Below are 21,417 nucleotides of genomic sequence, written 5' to 3'. Positions count from 1 at the left end.
TCCCAGTGTGTGTTCCGGGGAACAGGTCCATGAACTGCCACCCGTTTCTGTTCACCGTAAGGGTTCCCCGGAGAATCTAATTTGGGAAAGTCTGCATGAGCCAGGGTGGACTAGTTTCCTCGGGGCAGGAATTCTCAGAGCCTTCGATATGCTCTGGCTGTTCCCAGGCCAGTGCTGGTTTAGGAACAGAACGGGTGCATGCTTAGCTGTCACACACAGGCCTCAGCCCTTACGTCTACAGTCCGATTTAACCCAAACCACTGGGTGAGGCAGGAGGGCCCATTGCTCCCATTTCACAGATAAAGAAACCGAGGCCCCAGAAGTCAGGAAATGGCCTGCAGTACACAGCAAGGGGGTGGGGGGGCCGGGGGGAGTTCGGACTGAGTCCGGGTCACTCCAGAATCTGTCCTCTTTCCCGCCAGCATTTTCCTCAACTTTCTTGACCAGCAAACTCTTTTTCACACAGAGCATCTCGCCGGCTGGGGGCTCCTGAGGCGCCAGGGGATAGCCCGCTCTCTGCGAAGCTCCCGGCTGCCATTTGAACGCCTGCCTTCGGTGTGAGGCCTGTAGCCAGGTGAGGGGGGTGGCTGGCCCCGCCTCTTTCTGCAGCGACCTCGGGAGGCCGTGAGCCCCTCTGGGCCTGTTTCCTCTGTGCAACGGGGAGACGTCAGTATTATTTATCTCATAGGAGCCTGTGAGGCTGGAATGCCGGATGCACGACAAACGCTGAGCACAAGGCCGGCCCCACCGCAAGTGTTCAGGAGTGTCGGCTGCTGGCGTGAGCCTCAGGGTCTGGGATCGAGGTGCTGGAAGCTGTGTCAGTATCGGTATTTGTATTAGTGCTGTGCACGCAGGTGGGCGCCGTCCTACTGTGCTGTGCCTGGTGTGCCTGGGGTACAACACACCACGGTATTTCCTTACCTTGATACACCAGGCGCACCCTGGCCCTGACCACACTGCCATCACACCCCTAAGTGTTGCTCGGTGACAAAGCCTCACGCTCACCCTATGACAAAGGCTGCCATAAACCCGCAAGTAGAACCTGAGCTGCACATCGAACCCCACGACTCCACCCCGACCTCCAGGGCACCACTGAGTGACTGGTTCCGAGACGGAGCGCGGGCCTCTCACCCGGAACTTCTGGTTGATGGGATAGACCACTTTCGCCTTCAGTGCGAATGCTGTGACGTTGCTGTTGAAGGACGGCTCACGTTCCTGAGAAGAAGAACAAACGGCATGGGGAGCTTCCGGGAGACAGAGGATAAACGCCAAGGGTTTCCAAAGTGCCACACCGCGCTGTGACAGCTGCCTGGCAAAGGGACCGCAGGCTCACACAGGTCAAAGTGAGCACGCCCTCAGCAGAGGATGGATGATGGATGGGGGAACAGGTGGATGGACGAATGGACAGACAACAGGTGGATGGACGAATGGACAGACAACAGGTGGGTGGATGGATGGATGGATGGATGGGATGGATAGGCAGGTGAGTGGATGGATGGATGGATGGATGGATGGATGGATGGATGGATGGATAGATGGATGGGCAGGTGAGTGGATGGATGGATGGGTGGATGGATGGATAGATGGGTGGGCAGGTGAGTGGATGGATGGGATGGATAGGCAGGTGAGTGGATGGATAGATGGATGGGCAGGTGAGTGGATGGATGGGTGGATGGATGGTGGATGGATAGATAGATGGGCAGGTGAGTGGATGGATGGATGGATGGACAAATATGTGGATAGATGAGTATACAGATGAGTGTACAGATAGATGGGTAGATGGATGGGCAGGTGAATAATTGGGTAGACAGATGGATGAATGAGTGAATTAATGGGAAAATGGGTAAAGGAATATACAGACAGCTGGAAAGATAGATGGGCAGGTAAATGAATGGATGGATGGATGATGGATAGTCAGACAGACAAATGGGTGGGTGGGTACATGGACAGATGAATGGATGGATAGGTATGAATAGACGGATTGACAAGTGGGTGGATGGTGGATGGCTGGATGGGGAGGGATGGATGTACTGACAGGTGACGGAGGGGCAGACAGATGTTAAATAGCACATGCATTTAATTCCAAGTCTTCACCTCTGGAAGAAATCAGGATTTAAATACTATGACAATAATGAACAAGAGCGCTCCTAAAACTGCAAATTTTAGTGGAAAAGTCCGACAGAATAATTTTAGCTGTGCCGCCGGCATAAACACTTACACACGGCAATATTCATGCAAGACTTGGGGTTAGACCCTCCCTCACACAAAAAGCAGAGGTGGGCGGTCTTCTCACTCTTCTGAGCCTTGGTCCTCCCAGACAGTGTCCAGGTGGGTGCCTGTCCCCAGGACCGCGCAGGTGAAGCACCCAGCGAGTGGCCGCGCAGGACAGAAGCGAGACCACGCCGCTGGAAGGGCCGGTGAGGAGCCCGCGAGCGAGGCCCTGCTCAGGAACCGCCGGGAAGCCTTCCTGACCGCAGCTGGACGGCTCTTCCCAGCCGCTCTCCATCCCGCGGCTCTCACGTCTCTCCCCTGCCAGCACGTCCCCCTGCACGTGGCAGAGTCGGTGCTGAATGAATGTTCTGGAAACAACCAGCACGTGGACGAAGGTGAGCAGGCAGCTAAGTCAGGAGCCTGGCGCGCAGACCTCGAGCCATCTCCACCCACCAGTTCGCAGAGGCTGGTGGGGGAAAACCGCACCCATCCTACTTCCCTGCTTCTCAGCTGAATCTTGAAGAAAGAGCTCCATGACAATGAGCGAAAAATACAGATTTTCCGCTTCCTCACAACGTGGAAGGTTGGAACAGCACCTGCCCGAGCCAGCACCAGGCCCCTTATGTCTCCTGAGAGGGTTCCCCATGCTGCCCCACTGAGCAGGGCAGGGAGGGGCAGGGGCCCAGTTCTCGTCATTTCTGTTCGTCCCTTACGACTTGCAGAAATAGGCTTAGGTGACAAGAATGGGAAACCTCCCACATGTGCCTCCTCCTTAAGCTCCCAAGGGTCTGGCGACAGAGGTTTCCGTCTCCATTTCTCACACAGGAGAGATGAGCACAGAGAGGTTAAGCCATGTGCCTGGGGCTGCACAGCTAATACATGCCAGAACTGGGATTTGAACTCAGATCCCTGGCTCCAGAGGGACAAACCAAGGTCAAGAGGTTGACACCCTCTATTGCATCCTCCTGGGCAATCAGATGACCATTTAAACATGCAGTTCCCGCCACTGCCCAGCTGCCAACCCTCCTGGCTGCCCGCTGACCCCAGGGGAGGACCGCCCCCCCGCCCCCAGCACCCAGTCTCGCTCTCTGCTTTTTTAGGACAAAAGTGAAGAATGGCAGTAAGATGAAAAGCCTGTCTTCGGAACTGGTGACATAGTTTGCGGGGCTCAGTACAAAATGAATACGGGGGTCTTACTCAGAAATGATTAAGAAGTTCAAGACAGCCGAGTCTGCGGAGCAGGGGCAGGCCCGACGGAACGCGGCCACGTGACGTCACAGGCCTGGCTGACGTACAAGAGGAGACACCCTTGCTGAGAATTCCACACAAAAGCAGAGAGGGCGCGGCCACTTTAACCTCCTCTCATCGAGCGAGAGGACAGAACAGAAGAGGTGAACAGTGGGAGGAAGGCCTGGCCCCTGCCTCCCGGGGGTTCATCTTCAGCAGGGAGACACAAAGCAAAAACTGCGCTTCCTGTGAAAAGCATTGCCCGGCTGGTGTGGCTCAGTGGTTGAGCGTCGACCTATGAACCAGGGGGTCTCGATTTGATTCCTGATCAGGACACATGCCCGGGTTGCGGGCTCCATCCCCAGTGTGGGGTGTGCAGGAGGCAGCCGATCCATGATTCTCTCTCATCATTGATGTTTCTCTCTCTCTCCCTCTCCCTTCCTCTCTGAAATCAATAAAAATAACCCACAGTTATGAGAAGAAAAGGATGTAGAGGCTGGTCCACCTGACACCTATGGAAGCAGGACCAGAGGATGGGGCGCCCGGGCCTGTGCAGGAAAACACAGTCCCAGCTGATGGTGTGACCCCAGCCACGTGGGAGACCTGAGACTGCTGTGGCTCTTCTGTCCTGTCCCCTGGATGCACCATCCCCTCGAGGGCAGGCCCAGGGCGGACAGGGGCCCGGAGGCACTCAGTATGGCCTGGGGCAGGGCACAGGCGTCCGCAGCCTGAGGGGCCCGGCTGTGTGGGCTGTCAGGCTCCCCAGTTCAGAGCTCCCCCCAGCTCTGACGACCTCCCAGCGGCAGCCACGCGGTCATTCAGGAAACTGGATGCAGCGCAAATTTCAATGAAAAACTTCTTCCGCCAAAGCAATGCCATTATTCAGAAATGACTCAGAGCAGGACTGAGGGACGGAGAGGCCCTCTCGCCCACTGCCAGGCCAGGACGCAGAGCAGCGAGCCGGGGCTGGGAGCCGCACGCCCGGAGCCCACGGGATTGTGTTTGCTTCGGGCTGACATGAGCTATTTCTCCGGAGCTCAGACCAGGAGTGACAGGAGGCACCCTGCCTCGGTTCTCTGTGCCTTAGAGGACACGGGGGTCACAGCTGGACGTGCCCTGTCAGAGTCAGTCCCCTGCCCAGTCTCTGAGGCGCTGTCTGCAGAGGGCAGGGGCACCCGGGCAGCCAGTCCCCGGAGCGGGCAGATCTTTAACTCAGCTCTGGCAATCATTAGCCTGACAAGGGCGCGGCCTGGGCACAGCTAAACAGTCCGCAGGGAGAAAACATGAGCGTGCCTCCTGGGAGGGGGAAGGCCGTCGCTCCCTGCACACGCTGCTTCGGCCCCTAGTCCGCGGCCGGAATGAACCCAGGCGACTCACGGGGACCCCGGGAGCCGGCGGATCACCGTCATCGTAAAGCTGAGAAACCTGAGGCTCAGAGAGGGTATGTTTCTTGCCCCACCTCACACAGCAGACAGGTGGCAGAGCTGGGCCTGGGTTCCAGGATCCTGGATCCCACCCAGGCAGCGAGGCTCCCTGGGAGGCTTGGGCTGGACTGAGTGTGGGGCCAGGAAGGGGGTCCAGGGAGAATCCATCTTTGAACGTCTCCGTCCAAGGCCCAGGGCTCCACCTTCTAGATGTTTACTTAGTTTTTACTTAAAAGAAATAAAACTAAAGGAAAACAAACAAACCTATACACACACATTCACAGAGGCCTTATTCGGAATGGCGGTCACGGCCAGCGCCACGCCCGGCACATCCCCACGACGGGCCGCGCGACCACAGGACAAACGACGGACAGGTGCAAGGACGAGGCTGCATCTCGAAGGCGAGACCCGAGGAAACGCAGGCACCAGACGCACGTGTAAAAGCCTGGGACGCCGAGGCCAGCGACAGCGCTGGACATGCTGCAGTGGTCGCCTCGGGAAGGGGCTGGGGTGGGGGGTAGCCCGGAAAGGGGCGCAGGGTGCTGGGGAGCTTTCCGGGGGGTGCAGCGTCTCTGACTGGGGTATCGGTGACAAGGGTGTACACAGCTGTCACTCATCAAACTAAGCTGAAAACCTTGCCTGGTCCTGTGTGTAAATGATGCCTCCAAAGGAAGCTCACTGGGACCTCAGCTCTGTCAGAGGCTCGTCTGGAGGACACCTGTGCTGGCAGGGGGGACGGAGGACCCCAGCATGCACCTGGGCAGACACACCCCACACCCCACTTACGTCCAGAGCCTCTGCATCCTTTGAGGTCCGCGCCCCTCTCTTCCTCCTCCTGGGCGGGGAGCCGGCTTCGGACGGGGTCTGTTCTCTAGACTCCAAATTCTTGAGCAGACTCTGCACGTCGTCTACCTAAAACCAAAGCGGGGGATGGGGTGAAGTGCGCAGCCCAGGGCCCCGGGGACGGTGGCCATCAGGCCCCCACCCCCAGCGGTCACGCCTGCTCGGCTCCGGGCTTCCTCCTGGCCTGTGCGCACTGCCCCGTCTGTCACTCCCACTCGGGGGCAGCTGCATCCTGCCAGGCTGTCCAGGGGTCACCCTGAGGAGCCCCGGAAACCCCTCTCAGCATGACCTCAGGTCCCGGAGGCAACACTTGGGTCAAAGCGCATTCCATCGTCCTTCAGGGCGGTGGCCCCGTAACCTGGGCGCTCCTGAATGCTTAGCCGCTTAACTCAGGAAACGGCACCTAAATATCAATTTTCCTGTTATTCCCAGTGATGTCACGGGATGACTTTTCAGAAAATACACTAGATTGCCTTGAATCACAGAATGGCTTTATGTGAACGGCCGGTGACCGCGCTTGGCAGATTCTGCATTTGCAGATCCGAGAGCTTGCTAACCTTTATCTGTAACCCAAAACCAACACCTGGTGCTGCTGCGGTCCTCCCTGGGCGTGCCGGGCGGTGAAAAGTTCGAGTCGCCTGGCGTGCCTTTTCCAACTGAGAATGAACCGCCTCTTGCTCAGCTCAGACCGCAAACAAGCGCCCTTTCTGTGTTCTATCTAGTGCCTTTTCTTTTTCTTTTTTGTAGCAATTCTGTTGTTTGCAGGGACCTCTAAGTGCAGGCTGCAGTGTGGTCTAGCGTCCAGGGCACCAGAAGGCTGTGCTTTGGAGAGAAAATGCGTGAGATAAATTTCACGCAGGCCTGACTTACGGCGCTGTGGACCAGGAGTTCAGTGCTACCAAAAATACATATTGAGAGCATGTCTTTACTCAGAAGCACACGTAAAACAAGGCCACGTACTGATCGGTTATGAAAACATTATGACTAGAATCTCGCAGGAGCCTCGCCCTGTACATCCTCTCGGGGCACTGACCCAGTTTTGCTAACTCTGTGTTTGCAGGGAACAGAAGCACCGATGTACTTTAAATCCCAGTATGCCAGAGACACTGACCCAGTCCCTCCTGGACCACTGTCTGCTCACGGAGACCGTCTTGGAACAAGAAATATCAGCCGTTTGTCACTGAGCTAGTCAGCTACTGCTGTGGAACATCTAATACTGGCGGGTGTCAAGCCTTCTTCTCTCTGGTCACTGGGAAGAGAGGAAAGGACAAGACAAAGCCCCTGACCTCCTGGCACTCCCATTCCAGCGGCAGAAGAGAGATGTCATCAAAGAATAAGTAAATAGTTGTCAGAGGTGACAAGTGCTGTAGAGAAAGGAATGGATGGGCGAGGGGAGGACGCCTTCTTGGACAGGATGGCATTTGAGAAGAAACCTGATGGAAGTGAGACAGCAAGTCCTTCAGGTACCCTGGGGACAAGGAGCGGGCAGAGCCAGTGCAAAGGCCCCAAGGCAGGAGCATGCTCAGCATGTCCAGGGATGGCGGGGTGAGGGTGGGTCGGGGAGGGGGGGCAGATGATGAAGCCAGGGATGTAGGGGCGTTTGCTGAGCAGTCACAGCGGCCCAGTAAGGGGTTGTGCAGGGACAGCACTGCTCCAGGAGGAAGTCTCACCCTCCCCACAGGGGAGCATCAAGATTTTGCTCCTCAGTTAGAAATGACCAGGCGGCCAAGCGTCACCAGCCCCTGGGTCACAGACTTCCATGAGAGACAAACAAACAAGAGGAAGAAGTAACCAGGGCAGACACTGCCCGGGGAAAAGAAAACTTAAGCCAGGACAAGCTGCTCAGAGAGATGTGAGAAACGGCCACACTCACAGAAGAACAGGACGGGACAAGCTGGGGACGTCTGAGGACAGGAAAGAACAGTCGGCACTCAGTGTGAAGGTCCTGTTCCCTCCCAGAGCTCAGGGGGCTGTCAGACTCAGATGTTACTGTCCTCTGTCTCCTGGAGGCTGTGGGCCTCCCAGCCAAGGGCAGGGCCTCACCTGCTCACGGAGCGGCTCTAAGACCCGGCCACGGGCTGGCAGTAGAGCGGTGCCACGAAACGTTTACTGTAGGAGCGTGAGTGAGTGCATGGATGACAGCAGGAGTGCAGCCTGAGGCAGCAGCGGGCACTCCGGAGAGGCGAACTAGTAACGCACAGAGCAAGGAAGCAGAGGGACATCCACGGGCGGGGATCCCCAGGCCTCCGGTCCTCCACGCCCCGCGGGGCCACTGCCAGCTCCAGGCGAAGCCCCCGGGGCTACCGATGCGGAGGCCGAGGCCGAGGCCGAGGCCGGAGGACTTGAGCGGTTGTTTACATCACGTGGCAGGCACCGCCTCCGCATCCTCCGGGACCTAAAGGGAGCCCCGAGCAAGGACCAGCTGCGCGCGAAGCCCGCCATCCCGTCCAGGGGACGCAGAGCCCGGGCTCGCAGCCCAGGGGCCTAGGAAGCCCGCGCCCCGTGCGCCCCGCGCGCCCCGCACTCTGGCTGCCGGCTCGGCCGACCTACCTGGTGTCGGGGCCGCGGGCGCGCGGCGCGGCAGCCAAGCCAGACGCCGAGGCCGAGGCCGAGCGCGGCGCCCAGCAGCACGGCGGGGGCCAGCAGCGTGGGCACCGGCTGCACCGCGTCCCGGCCCAGCAGCAGCCGCGCGTCGCTCCCGCAGTCCGCCCCGCCGCGGGCCATCGGGGGCGCTCAGGCCGCGGCCCGGCTGCATCCCGCCGGCCGGCAGGCACCGCTCCGGCCCGCCGTCCGGTGCACCGTCTCCGCCAGGTCGGCGACGCGGGACTCGGAGCCTGGAGCCCGGGCGGGCCAGGGGCGCTGCGCGCTCTCCGGACTTTCCGGCCTGTGTAGTCTCCTGCCCGGGTCTTCTTTCCCGGGTCCCGGCGCTGCCTGAGCCGGAGGGAGGAGCCTGGATCTTCCGCCCAAAACTTTGAGCCGCCCCCGCCCCAGCCCTGCCTTTGTACTGAGCATGCCCGGAGGTAGCCGTTTTCCAGCCGGAGAAGTTTTGCGAGGGTTCTTGGTTTCCCCTGGGCCCCCGGACTTCAGCGGAGAGGGGTGCCCTGCAGCGGAGGAGGCCGTTGCTTGGAGAAGTTTACTGGGCGCTTACAGTCCGCCAAGCGTTCAGTCTGAGGGTCTCCAACTTTCTCAGCAAACCTGGGGATGGAGGAGGCGCAGAGTGAGAGCCACGTGACTCCAGCCTGGCCACCTTGGGCGGCACAGGCCACCGCTGCCTCTGAACTTGTTCTTCAGAATCGGGTCTCAATGCTTTTTTTTTTCTTCTAAGACAGTGTGCTCCCAGCCCCTGGAGAAACCAGAGGCTGCCTGGGCATTTACAGCAAACCCGCCGCTCCAACCAGCACCAGGCCAGCAAGGACCCAGTCAAGGCCAGGGCCTGGATTGCACGCCTGTGTGGGGAGAAACAACCAGATGTGTCCAGCTTGCTCTTTCTCGCAGCAAACATTAGCTGAGCAGCTGCTGTGTGCCAGCTCTTGTCCTGGGGCGGGGGGGGGGGGGGGGGGGGGGCACAGCGGGGAACACACGGGTGTACACACACATACACACTCTTACAGGTTGGAGCTTAATTCCCTAGGAGGGCTGGGGCAGGGGACCACCGGGAGCTGCTACAGCAGAGAATGGCTTCCGTGTTCTTAACCTGGATGTGCAGCTCAAACTTCTAGTTTTTTCATCGTTTCCTCATCAGCCCTTCCGCGGGGCAGGCTGGGAGCTATTATCCAGATTCAGTTTTTATAGATGGAGAAACTGACACTAGACGGGAAAAGTGGCTCCCCCAGGTGTTGCCAGGCGGCGATGGGACAGGTATGTTGACGCCTGGGTCTGTCTGGCTTCAGGGCTTGCATGATGCCATGTAGCACTTCTTAAATGCGTCCTTAGAAGCATCTCCAAGACTCCTGGGGAGGTCTGTGGGGGCAATAACCTGGGGTTCTTGCTTTATGGGGGCTATATCTTTGGTTACCCAAGCTTTAGTTTGTTGTTTTAATATATTTTTATTGATTTCAGAGAGGAAGGGAGAGGGAGAGAGAGAGATGGAAACATCAGTGACATTGATTGGCTGCCTCCTGCACGCCCCACACTTAGAGAACAATGTGGGCCTTCGTGGAGGGGCACTGGGAGGCCCTGGAATCTTCGGGAGCAGGGGGGTCTCCGGGTCTGCGGTGGGTAGTGCCGAGCCCCCGGGTGGGCGTGAGCTAACCCCAGTGTGGCCACCGGCGCCGCGCCGCGCCAGCCAGGCCCGCTCCCTCCCACCCCGTCCTTGGCCGGGACCGCCTCCCGCCCTCCGAGCCCAGCCCCCGGCATCTCCAGAAAACTTTCCCGGGGCTGGGCGCGCACTGGGCATGCTCGGCGGCGGGGCGGCGGGGCGGGCCCGGGCCCGGAAGCGGCCAAAACGCCCCCGCGCCCGCCACTGTGGAGCCGCGGAGCCGGGGCGGCGATGGGCTGGGCGGCCTCCCCGGGGCACGCCGCTTGGGTGCTGGCTGAGGGCCTCCTGGTCGCCGCCCTGGCGCTGCCCGCTGTGCCCGGGGTCCGAGGCCGGCTCCCCGCGGGCCCGGGTCCCCTCCAGCATCCCCTCGGCGCGCAGGCGCCCCCGGGTCCCCGCGCAGCCCGGGCGGCGGGCCCCGAGCGCGCGGCGCAGGTAAGGAGGGCGCCCGTCTCCGGTCTGACTCGGGCGGCTGGGCTCCGTGGAGCCCGGGATCTGAGCAGAAAGGGAGGGCGCAGGGGGCGATGTGAGAGTTTGGGGAGTTCACGGCCCAAAGCGTCGTAGGGAGGGAGCGCTCCACCAAGAGCGCCGGTTGCCAAGAGAACAGTTTGGGGATCACGGGCTGGAGTTGTGCCCGACCGACCGCTCTCCTGGCGGATGGATTTTGCCACTTCCCTCTCCACCCTGCGCCTCCCTCTGCGGTCCCCAAACTGGGAAGGCGCGAAGCCCTGGCTGTCACCCTAGATTTCACCTCTTCTCCCCGAAATGGTCACCAGTTCTGCTGCCTTTTTCTCCTGATCAGGCCAGATGTCTGCCCCTCCCGCAGGGCCACCTGCCCTGGTTCAGTCCCCACCCCTCCCCCTCTGGCCTTCCGGGACTGTTTTCTCTGGGTCTCCCCCGCCCCCTGATTTGTGCTCGCTCCCACCCGTCTCCCCCAGATCTCTAGGTGACCTGTCCAGGTGTATACCTCTGACCACGTCCCTCCCCTGTGTACACCCCGAGGTCCATGGCAAACCCCAGCCTCTGTTCCCAGGAATGTGGGTTCAGGAGCCATCCCCACCCTGGGGTCCTCCGGCCCTCCTGCACCCAGCCCCCTGGTCCAGGAGGGGTCTCTACCTGCTGTCCCAGGGCACCTGCGGAGGGGGCTACAGAGAGCAGGTCTCTTAATGAGGTCTCCTTCACTTTCTAATATTGGTTCTCAGGTTTTTCCTAGAGAAGACAAAGGTGATACCATGGTGTCAATTACTGAGCTTTTAAAAAGTACCCTGCAGGTTCCTGCCTCCGAGGCCTTGCAGGGAGCCCTGTGCTCAGGCGCTGGCCCGGTCCAGAGGCATCGCCCCCTCCACCCCCCTCCTTGCTGTTCTGCACCTGCTCCTCCCTCAGGAAGCCAGTGCCAGAATGTTCTGATAGAAGATTTTCGCTCGGCTCTGCAAGAAAGTGCTTTGAAAACCTGAACATAAATGCTCCCTGTTAACCTATCCTCCCTCTCTCTCCTGCTGCAGAGGTGAGCCAATAGGCACTCACCCCATTTCCCACACGGTCGCCACCTGCTGTGTCCACGTCAGTAGCCAGAGCCACGTGTGGCTGTTTAAATGTAAACATGTCAAGTGCTCGGTGGCCCCTATGCTGGTGGCTGATGTATTGGAAGCCCGGACCATAGAATGTCCCATCCCCAAGGACAGTTCTCCTGCAGGTTTGCTGGAAGGAGAGAGGGTGAAGGGCGGAGTGGACAAGGGGCTTCGAGAGGGCCATTCGTCCCCAGTGCTTATGGAGGGCCCCCCTGGGGCTCTGGGGGCTCGGGACACAAGAGCACAGGGCAGTCCCTGCTCGTAGGAGACCTGCCTTCTCGGGGCAGGAGAAGGACACTAGGTAATGCTGTCGCCCTGATGTGACAGATGGTGGTTGAGGCGACAGAGAGCAATACAGCCGGCAAAGGGGATCAAGAGAGGGCGACGAGTGCCCTCCAGACAGGGTGGCCAGGGAGGCGCTTTGAGGAGGCGGCCCGTTGAGCAGAGCCCTCCCTGTATGGGATGAATGAGTTCAAGGTCATGTTGGAGAAGAGCTTTCCAGGCTGAGATAATAGTGAGACCAAGGCCATTGGTGGGTCTGCTTGGTGTGGTCCAGGGCCAGCAAGGAGGCCTGTGCAGCAGGAGCAGGGCAGGGGGAGGGGAGGGGTGAGGCCAGCGGGTGAGGAGGGGCCCAGGAAAGGCCCCACAGGAAGAGTAGAGCCAGTGGTCGGGCCTCCGGCTGGTACTCTGAGTAGGATGGAGGCCATGGGAGCCGGCACGTGACGTGCTCTGAGCCGTCCTGTTAAAGCATCCCTATGGCAGGGGTGAGAATAGAGCACAGGGCAGCGGAGGGAGCCAGGAGACCAAGAGAGGAGGGAGGTGGAGACCAGGCGGGCGATGGAGACGAGCTGGACAGGCGGTGAGCGGTGCTGAGTTGTGGGAATGCTTTTAAGGTAGAGTAGAGGCAGTGGGATTTGCTGGGAGTGGGCGTGGGCTGACAGAAGGGTCAAGGACGTACTAATAAGTGAAGGCCTGGGCCTGAGCAGATGGAAGGCTGGGGAGTCCTCAGCTAACTTGCGGAAGCCCCTCACGGCAGCGCCTCCGTGTCTGCCGCCCTCCTGCATCAGCACCTCTGTGCTCAGCTGCCCCTCCTGCGCGTATTTGCTCCACAAGCTGTGTTTCTTTTTCTTTTATAAATATGCTAGAGGCCCGGTGCACGAAAATTTGTGCAAGAGTAGGCCTTCCTTCCCCCGGCTGCCAGCACCGGCTTCCCTCCGGGACCCGGGACCCAGGCGGCTTCCCTCCAGCCCCAGCTTCATCTGGAATGACATCCAGCCTAATTAGCACATTACCCTTTTATTATTATAGACTAGAGGCCCGATGCACGAAATTTGTGCAAGAGTAGGCCTTCGCAGCCCCGGCTGCCTCAGGCCAAGGCAGTAGCCCCAGCAGCTGCCTCGGCCCTGGAGCCAACTCCTGCGGTCCCTCCCTGGCCGGCCACACCTGGAGCAGGACTGGGGCTTGAAGGGCGTCTGCGGAGTGAGTGGGGTCCCTCAGGCAGGTGGGGTCCCTCAGCCCGGCCTATGGGGATCGGGCTGAAACCGGCAGTCCAACATCCCCTGAGGGGTCCCTGAGTGTGAGCAGGCACTCTGCAAAGTTGTTGTTGCTTGGCAGTTCCTGCTTTGAGTGTCTACCCTCTGGTGGTCAGTGTGTGTCATACCTACTGGCCGGTTAGTTGGTCAGCTGCTCGTTTAGCCTTGTATATATACAGTGGGGCCTTGACTTACGAGTGTCCCGACTAATGAGTTTTTCGAGATACAAGCCCTCTCAGCCGATTTTTTGCTTTGAGTTGCGAGCTAAAATTCAGGTTACGAGCCAGCTTCAGATACCCCACTGCTAGTTGGCGCAGCGAACGCCACAGTGAACGCCACAACATCAGCCCAGCATCACGTGTCTCACTCGTTCACTTTTTGATTTGACATAAGAGTAATTTGAGTTACGAGCTCCGTCACGGAATGAATTAAACTCGTAAGTCAAGGCCCCACTGTATAGATTTTTGTTGATTTCAGAGAAGGGAGAGGAAGAGAGAAATATCAATGATGAGAAAGAATCATTGATTGGCTGCCTCCTACATGCTCCCTACTGGGGATCAAGCCCACAAAGCAGCCATGTGCCCTGACTGGGAATCGAACTGTGACCTCCTGGTTCATAGGTTGACGCTCAACCACTGAGCCACGTTGGCCCAGCCAAGCTGTGTTTCTTAGCTGGTTGCAGGATGCTATATGAGCATCAGAGGACTCGCCAGCCAGGACCCTGCGTGAGGGCTCAGAGACTGGCTGGGGTGCTGGCATGTCACCGAGCTGGGAGCATAGGGTGGGGCAGAGGCCTGGCGGCTGATGCTGCTGTGCGTGCAGGCGTCCTCAGGAGCATTGCTTCTCCTCTGTGCATCTTTGTGCCCCTGGGCAGTGGGAGGGCAGCGCTCTGGAAAGGGGGTGTGCATTGTGGAAGGATCATAGGTGTGGAGTTACACAGGCCTGGGTAGAGTCCAAGCTTCCTGCCTGTGTAACCTTGGGCAGGTGAGCTGGCATCCATGAGCCTTAGTTTCCTCATCTCTCAAATGGGAGAAATAGAATTTGGGTACGGCCTGGCTGGTGTGGCTCAGTAGTTGAGCATCAACCTATGAACCAGGAGGTCACGGTTTGTTTCCCAGTCAGGGCACATGCCCAGGTTGCAGGCTCGATCCCCAGTGTGGGGCATGCAAGAGGCAGCCAATCCATGATTCTCTCTTATCATTGATGTTTCTGTTCTCCCTCACCCTTCCTCTCTGAAATCAATAAAAATATCCTATATAATAAAAGGCTAATATGCAAATAGTCACCATGCCCTCACGCATAATGACCGGTCAGCAGGAGGCTGCGTGTGCAGCAGGCGTGTGTGGGTGGGTGGGGCTGTGTGCGTGACTGGCTTCATCGCAGAGCACCTCTCGGTCCCTCCCCCGGCACCTCCTCCCTCTGGCTCCCGCCGGCTCCCGTGGAAGTGGCGGGCGGCATACCGTGCGCAATTTCGCGCACCGGGCCACTAGTATTTTAAATAAAAAGAATTTGGGTATATAGAGTGATGGGCTACACCTAGCACAAGGGAAATAATAGCCATTATTATAGTTACTGACCTCACTGAGAGCTGCCCTGCCTGGTCTGTGATTCAGAGTATGTAGGTAAAGGGTGTGTCCTTATGGGGGCCAGGCCTGGGTCAGGGGGCAAGTGGCAAGGGCAGAATGAACACATTGTGAGGATGAGGGGCGGCGGGGCTGGCGTCTGGTGGGCGAGCCCGGGCTCTCCATTGGGATTTTCCAGGGGAGCCATGGCAGGGCTGGAGGGGGCCAGACCTGGGCGCCTTCTCTACGTGGATGATGGACCAGCTGATGGGAGGCTGCCCAGTGCACGGCGACCCGCGTCCACTCCGTCACCGCTGTGTGGGCAGGTGTACCCCGTGGGCCGACACCCAGGAGGCGTGAGCAGTCATTAATGCCTCCGGCTAAAATGCCAGCCCTGGTTTGTGGCGTCCCTGTGACAGCGGGTGTCGCTCCCATGCACCCAGACCAGGAAAAGCCCGCATTCCTCTTTCCTCCTTGGTTTAGGTTCCAGCCCTTTGCTGCTCTTTAAAAGAAATCTCCGAGGTTACATAAGGCAGTTGCTGGACTAGCAGAAGGCATTTCTTTACCCCCTCAAAAGTGCACCTTGCACTTTTCCTAAATGCGTGCGGTATGACATGGGTTTTTTTTTCCCTAATAATTTCTGTATTTTCTTGTAGCGTGGAGACATTTCAAGAGACACTCAAGGAACTTCTGAGGACGGAGTGGTTTTTCAGAAATGTGCGGTGGTGAGTGCTCGGAGGGGGCTTACGCTCGGAGGGAAGATAATTGGGTTTTGCCCACATCATCGATGAGCGAGGTGACGCATTTAAGAACGGGGAGACCGCAGGGTTAGCTACCCAGGTCTGGGCACGTGAGTGATGAGCTGACATGACGAGGGATTTGCATCTTATTTCACCAGGGCTAAATTTTTTGGTGACGATGAAATTATTGTTAGTGAAAATCCACTGGGATCGCTTAGCGTAGGTTTTCACATGGCTGTGGTGCTTGACAGGTTAAAGAGTTATTTACCATCTTCTAGGACTTTAATCCTACGAGTGGGCTTTTGCAAGCCCACTGTCAGCTCAGTGGTTCAATAGAAGGCATTACCATCCTAGCCAGTTTGCTCAGTGGCTAGAGCATTGCTTCCCGGACTGAAGGGTCGCTCCCCATTCAGGGGCATGTGCCTCAGTTGCAGGCTCGGTCCCCGGCCCTGATCGGGGCATGTGCAGGAGGCAACCAGTTGATGTGTCTCTCTCACCTCTAGGTTTCTCTCTCTGTCTCTCCCCCTTCCTTACACTCTCTAAAAATCAATGAGAAAATACCCACGAGTGAGGATTAACAAAACAAAACAAAACAAACAGGAGGCCTCACAGAACTCAGCAAAGAGGTTGTGCTCAGCAAAGGAAAACACACGTGGGCAGCGTTCCGGAGGGATAGCTGCCCGCTGCCCTCTCCTGGTGATTGTAAGGACAGCGTTTAATTTTCCAGGGAAGTGTGACGTCAGCCAGGGACGCTCACCTGAGCCTTGGGTGCCCCGGATTTATTTTGGGGTGGTCAGTTACTGAGTCTCCAGCCCCCCTCCGGAGGTCATCGTGACACAGCGTGGCCCGAGGCCCCCACCAGGAGTCACACTCCCTGTTCGGGCCTGAGGCCACAGGTATCCACACGTGTGTGACACCCCCTTACCAGGCGGTGTTCCAAGGGCGTTGGAGGTCAGTCCCGCAGGAGCTGGTCCCGGACCGGCCTTCCCTTGGGATGTGCAGGGTGGGGCAGCCCGAGCCCTCTGAGCGAACCCTTGCACCCAGCCCTCATCCTGTCCCAGGCCCGCGGCTGTCCTGTTCCCTGCCCCCTACAATGAGGGCTCCAGTCCCTCCATGTCCTAGAATGTTTTCTCCACACGCATGCAATCTTAAGTGTGCATGTGTGTACTTGTGTGTATCTGGACACACACCTTCCTCTTCCCCCTACACAGGTGGCGTGCACAGCACACAGTCTCCAACCTGCTTTCTGCACTTGGATCCCTGAGTCACTTTCCTGGGGACATGCCGGGCAAAGGAGGGGTAGGGAGGGTGGCAGATGAGTGAGAGAGAGGAGCAGAGCGAGCTTGCAGAGCCCGGGTGGGGAGCCCCGCTGTTGGGCACTGGCTGCTTCCAACAGCCAAGCCAGACGTGGCCGGGTAGAACCTGGAGGGGGACAGGCCTGCAGGCAGGAGCCCAGGTCGGGCGATGCTGGAGACCAGATGGCAGGCAGAGGCCCCGGGCGGGCTCTGGAGCCAACTCTTCAAAATCAGGGAGTGAGACAGCCCACTGTTTGCTTCTCTCGTGGCACCCAGTGTCGCTCTCCCCAGCCTGACTTTGGTTCTGTGCCCGGATGCTTTCTCTACGTTTCTCCATAGGAACGATTTCACCGCATCCCAGAGTCCGGGTTACTGCAAACTGTCGCCAGGCCACAGCTTGGCTGTGCCAGGACTCTCCCAGGCCTCTGAGATCAGCCTGGGGAATTCTCAGAACCTCTGTGAGACCCTCATGCCCTCTGTCCTAGGGACGTTTTGTGCCATGTGCATGCAAGTATGAGCGGGTGCACACATGTGTGTGCCCCTCCACATATGTATACACACGTGCATGCGTACACGGACCTCTGCCTGACCTAACGCGCCCAAGTCGAGCCGGAGCACCATTTTAGGGAGAGGGCCTTGTCGCTGAATCTGCCCTCCCTCCATCCCGCCGCAGGTGTCGGGGCCGAGCGTGGCGCAGACGGCCCAGGTGCGCCTGCTGGTGAACAACACCGCGGCACCGGGGGCCGCCGACCTGTCGGATCTGCTTTTGCTCGACAACATCACCGGCCTCGCCGTCAGGGAGTCGGCGGGAAACAAGACGTCGTCGGCAGGGCTGCAGGCCTTCAGGCGGCGGTTTCTGCAAGGTGGTGGCAGCGGGCCGGGCAGGGAGGGAACGGCAGGCTCTCCGAGCACAGGCGTGCGCTTCCAGGGGTGGGCAAACTTTTTGACTCGAGGGCCACAATGGGTTCTTAAACTGGACTGGAGGGCCGGAACAAAAGCATGGATGGAGTGTTTGTATGAACTAATATAAATTCAAAGTAAACATCATTACATAAAAGGGTACGGTCTTTTTTTTTTTTTTTAGTTTTATTCATTTCAAACGGGCCGGATCCTGCCCACGGGCCGTAGTTTGCCCACGGCTGGCTTAGACACAGCACACGTGTTCTCCCAGTTAGTCCTCCCGGCGGATGGGCCGTCAGAGGAGGGGACCGCCTTCCAGTATCAGCATCTGACAGGCTGGATTTGTTACTTCACTTACAGAGAGAGAGGATTTGGGGAAAAAGTCTTTAAAGTATTATATAAATTCCATTCTTTTTTAAAAAATATTTTTATTGATTTTAGTGAGAAAGGGAGAGGGAGAGAGAGATAGAAACATCAATGATGAGAGAGAATCATTGATCAGCTGCCTCCTGCACACCCTCCACTGGGGATCGACCCTGCAACCCAGGCATGTGCCCTTGGCCGGAATCGAACCTGGGACCCTTCAGTCCACAGATGGATGCTCTATTCACTGAGCCAAACCGGCCAGGGCTATATTTCATACATGAGCAAAGATGGATTTATAGTGAACCCCAGTACATCCATCACCCAAATGACCAAAATTGCCATCACTCAGTAAGCGGAGCCCGTTCCAGGATATGCCGGAGAGAAGTGTGAGTACAGAGAGATGGAGCCCGTGCTAGGCTGGTATAGCCTGTCACACAGGGAGGCGAAGTTGGAGGGCATGCGTACGTAAGACCTGCAGGCCCTGGCTTGGCGCCGCTTGCTGTGCGCAGACCCCGGGAGACAGACTCCGTCTGAGGCAGTGCTGCGGGGAGGGGCAGGTATGACATCACAGGAGCAGAGAGGGGCTCCTGCCCCTGGCACCTGCCCACAGCCCCTCCCAAGGAAAAGCCAGGGCGCCAAGGATAGGCATGCTCTCCCCGCTAAGGCTCCCCTGCTGCCCACGTGGGCTTCGGTGGCCACCTCCTCTTGAAGACATGGGTGTCTGGGGGGTGGTGGGACATGGGTGTCTGGGGGTGTCGGGCGTGGCTGTCGGGGTATTGGGCGTGGCTATCTGTTGGTGGTGGGACATGGGTGTCTGGGGTGAGGTGGACGTGGCTATGTGGCAGAGGCCCTGTCGTGACCCCTGTGTCTTCTCTCTGAGCAGTCGGAGACTCCTTCTCAGTCAGCTACACAGCCTCTCTGGAGGCCGGGGACCTTGGCCGTGGAGACGTCCTGGTGCTGCCGGCCCTGCTCACCTTCCAGAGCACCTCCGCGGTGCGTATGGCTGCGTCGCTCTGCTGTCTGCCTGCTCACTGCCCGGGAGGTGGTTTTAGCAACATCCACACATAGAGCACAGGATCTGTTCCTCCCTCCCCTGACTCTTCCCCCCTCCCTCCCTGCCTCCCTCCCTCCCTCCTGCTTTCCTCCTTCAATGACATCAAATTCCGGATAAGTGCACAGGCCCAGGCATCCCACACACTTTGCCGCGAGCCTGGGCCCTGAGCCCCTTGTTATGACCTCGAGTGATCACTGAACGCCGTGGGCCTGCGCAGACTTAGGAGGATCACTAGTACTAGATTTTGATGCTCGTGCCGTGCCGTGCGCAGAGCGAGCATCCAGCCAGTGGCCTTCACCCTGGTTGGTTTGCAGGAGCTGCGTGACCAAGTGCGGCGGATGAGATGGCTTCAAACAGCAACTTACGCCCTCACACCGGGAGGCTGGGGTCCGAGGTCAGGGTGTCCGCAGGGTGGTTCCCTCTGAGGCCTGTCCCTCTGTGTCCTCCCCTCCCCATAAGGCCCACTGGACAGAGCCCACCCTGATGGCCTCAGATGACCTTAATGACCCCTGAGAGGACCCCATCTCTAATCACAGTCACATCCTGTCTCACTGGGGTAGGGCTTCACCCTGGGGATTTGGGGGAGGGGGGAGGGCGGGGCGCGATTCAGCCCACGCATTCACCTTTCTGTTAATCCCCGTGGGCGGGGAATGCCCTGGTTGCGTGGGGTGTGGCAGGCGCTGTGCACACCCTGGGGGCCGGGGAGGGGGAGGGCCCGTCCTTGTCCTCAAGCCGCTCCCGTGCTAGTTGCTTCGGCCATTCAGTTCTGGCGCCAGCCCCTGGAGAAAGGATATTCACGGGCCTGGGAAACAAGACCAGAGGGGACGCCCAGGTCACAGGGCAGCGTCCGACTCAGACCCACAGCTGCCTTGGCCCTCGCACCCGAGGCTGACGGGCCTGCGTGTGGCGTTGCTGCTGCGAAGGGGGAAGATTCCAGAAGGGAAGGGCCGGATGCAAGAAAACGATAGAAAACCGTTGGAAAAGACAGATCTCTCAGAAAATAATTCAGTGCAAAGTCAAGGCCGGAGGACAGAGAAGAGTAAAAAATAGAGATAAAACGGCCTAGAAGAAGCACTCCCGATGTCAGAGGCCTGGCAACCGGGTGCGTTAAATCAAGTCTCAGATGACAGGGCTGTCAGAGCCAACACTGCAACTTGGGGCCGGTGGCAGCGCAGCCCCGGGTCCTGCAGGGAGGGCCCGGCCGCGCCCCTGACTTCACGCGCTGACCAACGTGTTTCCCAGCCCGGAGTGTTTGCCGTGAGCCCGGGTGAGGACCGACGTTTTGCAGGGCGGAGACCAGCTCCTCGGCGCTTGAAGCTCCTGTCTGCTTGGGCCTTGGGTGTGGGAAGACAGGGCGGGGCCCGAGGGAGAGGAGCGCAGTGTGAGCGGGTTAGGACCTGGCTGTCGCGCTCGGCCGCAGCTGGCTGCCAGTGTCTCAGTGAGGACACGGGGTAGGAGCCACAGCGGCTCTGGGAGAGCAGGCAGCTTCCCAGGTCCCACCTCCCCCCCGACGGGACTAAGACCCCTGCACACTCTGACACCCCAACAGTCAGGCCCCGTTGGGCTCTGGGCACAGTGGGTGGGAAGTAACCAAACGTTACCCCACGCGTCAGACTCCAAAACCCGCTGACCAACACGTTTTTTGTTGGTTTGTTTTCTAGAACAGAACACAGCTGAAAGCCCTGCTCACCATCACAGCCGAGGAAACAGTAACGGTAAGAGGAAGTTCCAGCCTGGGCGCTCCTGCTGCCCTGGATGTGTTTATGCCCATGGGGTGCAGTCCCCTCTCAGAACCTGGGGGGGGGGGTGGCCGTGCCCCACAGCAGGCTGGGGCTGCGTGCATCTGAGGACCCAGGGGCAGGGCTCCTGGGGGAAGGTCCGCTGAGGCCGGAGCCCGAGAGGCGGCTGTGGCAGGAAGACTACAGCCAGGCTCCCGCTGTGCATCCCAGGCCCACTGCGGACCAGCTCTGGGTTACATGCGTGTCTGTGTGCATAGATATTATTTTTACTTTAATGAAATTGGAATTTTCTTGAGTATATAGTTGTGTATCTTCTTTAAAAATGTTACATTAGGACATAAGTATTATGCTATTAAAAATCCAGCACACACAAATCAGTTGCATGTCTGTCCACTGACAATGAACAATACAAAAAGGAAATTATGAAAACAGTTTCATTTACTGTAGCATCAAAGAGAATCGGGTACTGGGGAAGAAACTTAACCAAGAGGAGAAAGACTTGTACCCTGAGCACCACAAAGTGCCGCTGCGGGAAATGAGAGGAGACACAACCATCCTTGCACGAGGACCGGAAGACCTCATGTTGTTCTGATCTGCAGATTCAATGCAATTTCTGTCAAAATGCCAATGGCATCTTTTTGTAGAAACAGGAAAACCCATCCTAAAATTCATATGGACTCTCAGGGAACTCTGAATTGCCA

General features: G+C 58.4%; 2 protein-coding genes across 2 annotated transcripts in view; one reads left to right on the top strand and one right to left on the bottom strand.

Moving 5' to 3' along the window:
- Nucleotides 1-8,429, bottom strand: part of EVC (EvC ciliary complex subunit 1) — a gene marked incomplete at its 5' end in the record, with an annotated part of 45,465 nt that extends 37,036 nt beyond the window's left edge. The window contains 3 exons of the mRNA XM_081104816.1: nt 1,132-1,215; nt 5,649-5,774; nt 8,256-8,429. Of these exons, the coding sequence (XP_080960942.1) occupies nt 1,132-1,215; nt 5,649-5,774; nt 8,256-8,429 (384 nt within the window). The remainder of the gene's footprint in view (nt 1-1,131; nt 1,216-5,648; nt 5,775-8,255) is intronic.
- Nucleotides 8,430-10,158: 1,729 nt separating this feature from the next.
- Nucleotides 10,159-21,417, top strand: part of EVC2 (EvC ciliary complex subunit 2) — a 55,056-nt gene continuing 43,797 nt past the window's right edge. The window contains exons 1-5 of the mRNA XM_081099313.1: nt 10,159-10,395; nt 15,279-15,347; nt 17,331-17,520; nt 18,807-18,916; nt 20,639-20,692. Coding sequence (XP_080955439.1) covers nt 10,195-10,395; nt 15,279-15,347; nt 17,331-17,520; nt 18,807-18,916; nt 20,639-20,692 — 624 coding nt within the window. The 5' untranslated portion in view covers nt 10,159-10,194. The remainder of the gene's footprint in view (nt 10,396-15,278; nt 15,348-17,330; nt 17,521-18,806; nt 18,917-20,638; nt 20,693-21,417) is intronic.

The sequence above is a fragment of the Myotis nattereri genome (genome assembly GCF_964212035.1).
Source record: "Myotis nattereri genome assembly, chromosome: 1".
In the NCBI taxonomy this organism is placed as follows: domain Eukaryota; kingdom Metazoa; phylum Chordata; class Mammalia; order Chiroptera; family Vespertilionidae; genus Myotis; species Myotis nattereri.
The sequence above is the reverse complement of the archived record's forward strand: the minus strand, read 5'-3'. Positions and strand labels throughout refer to the sequence as shown.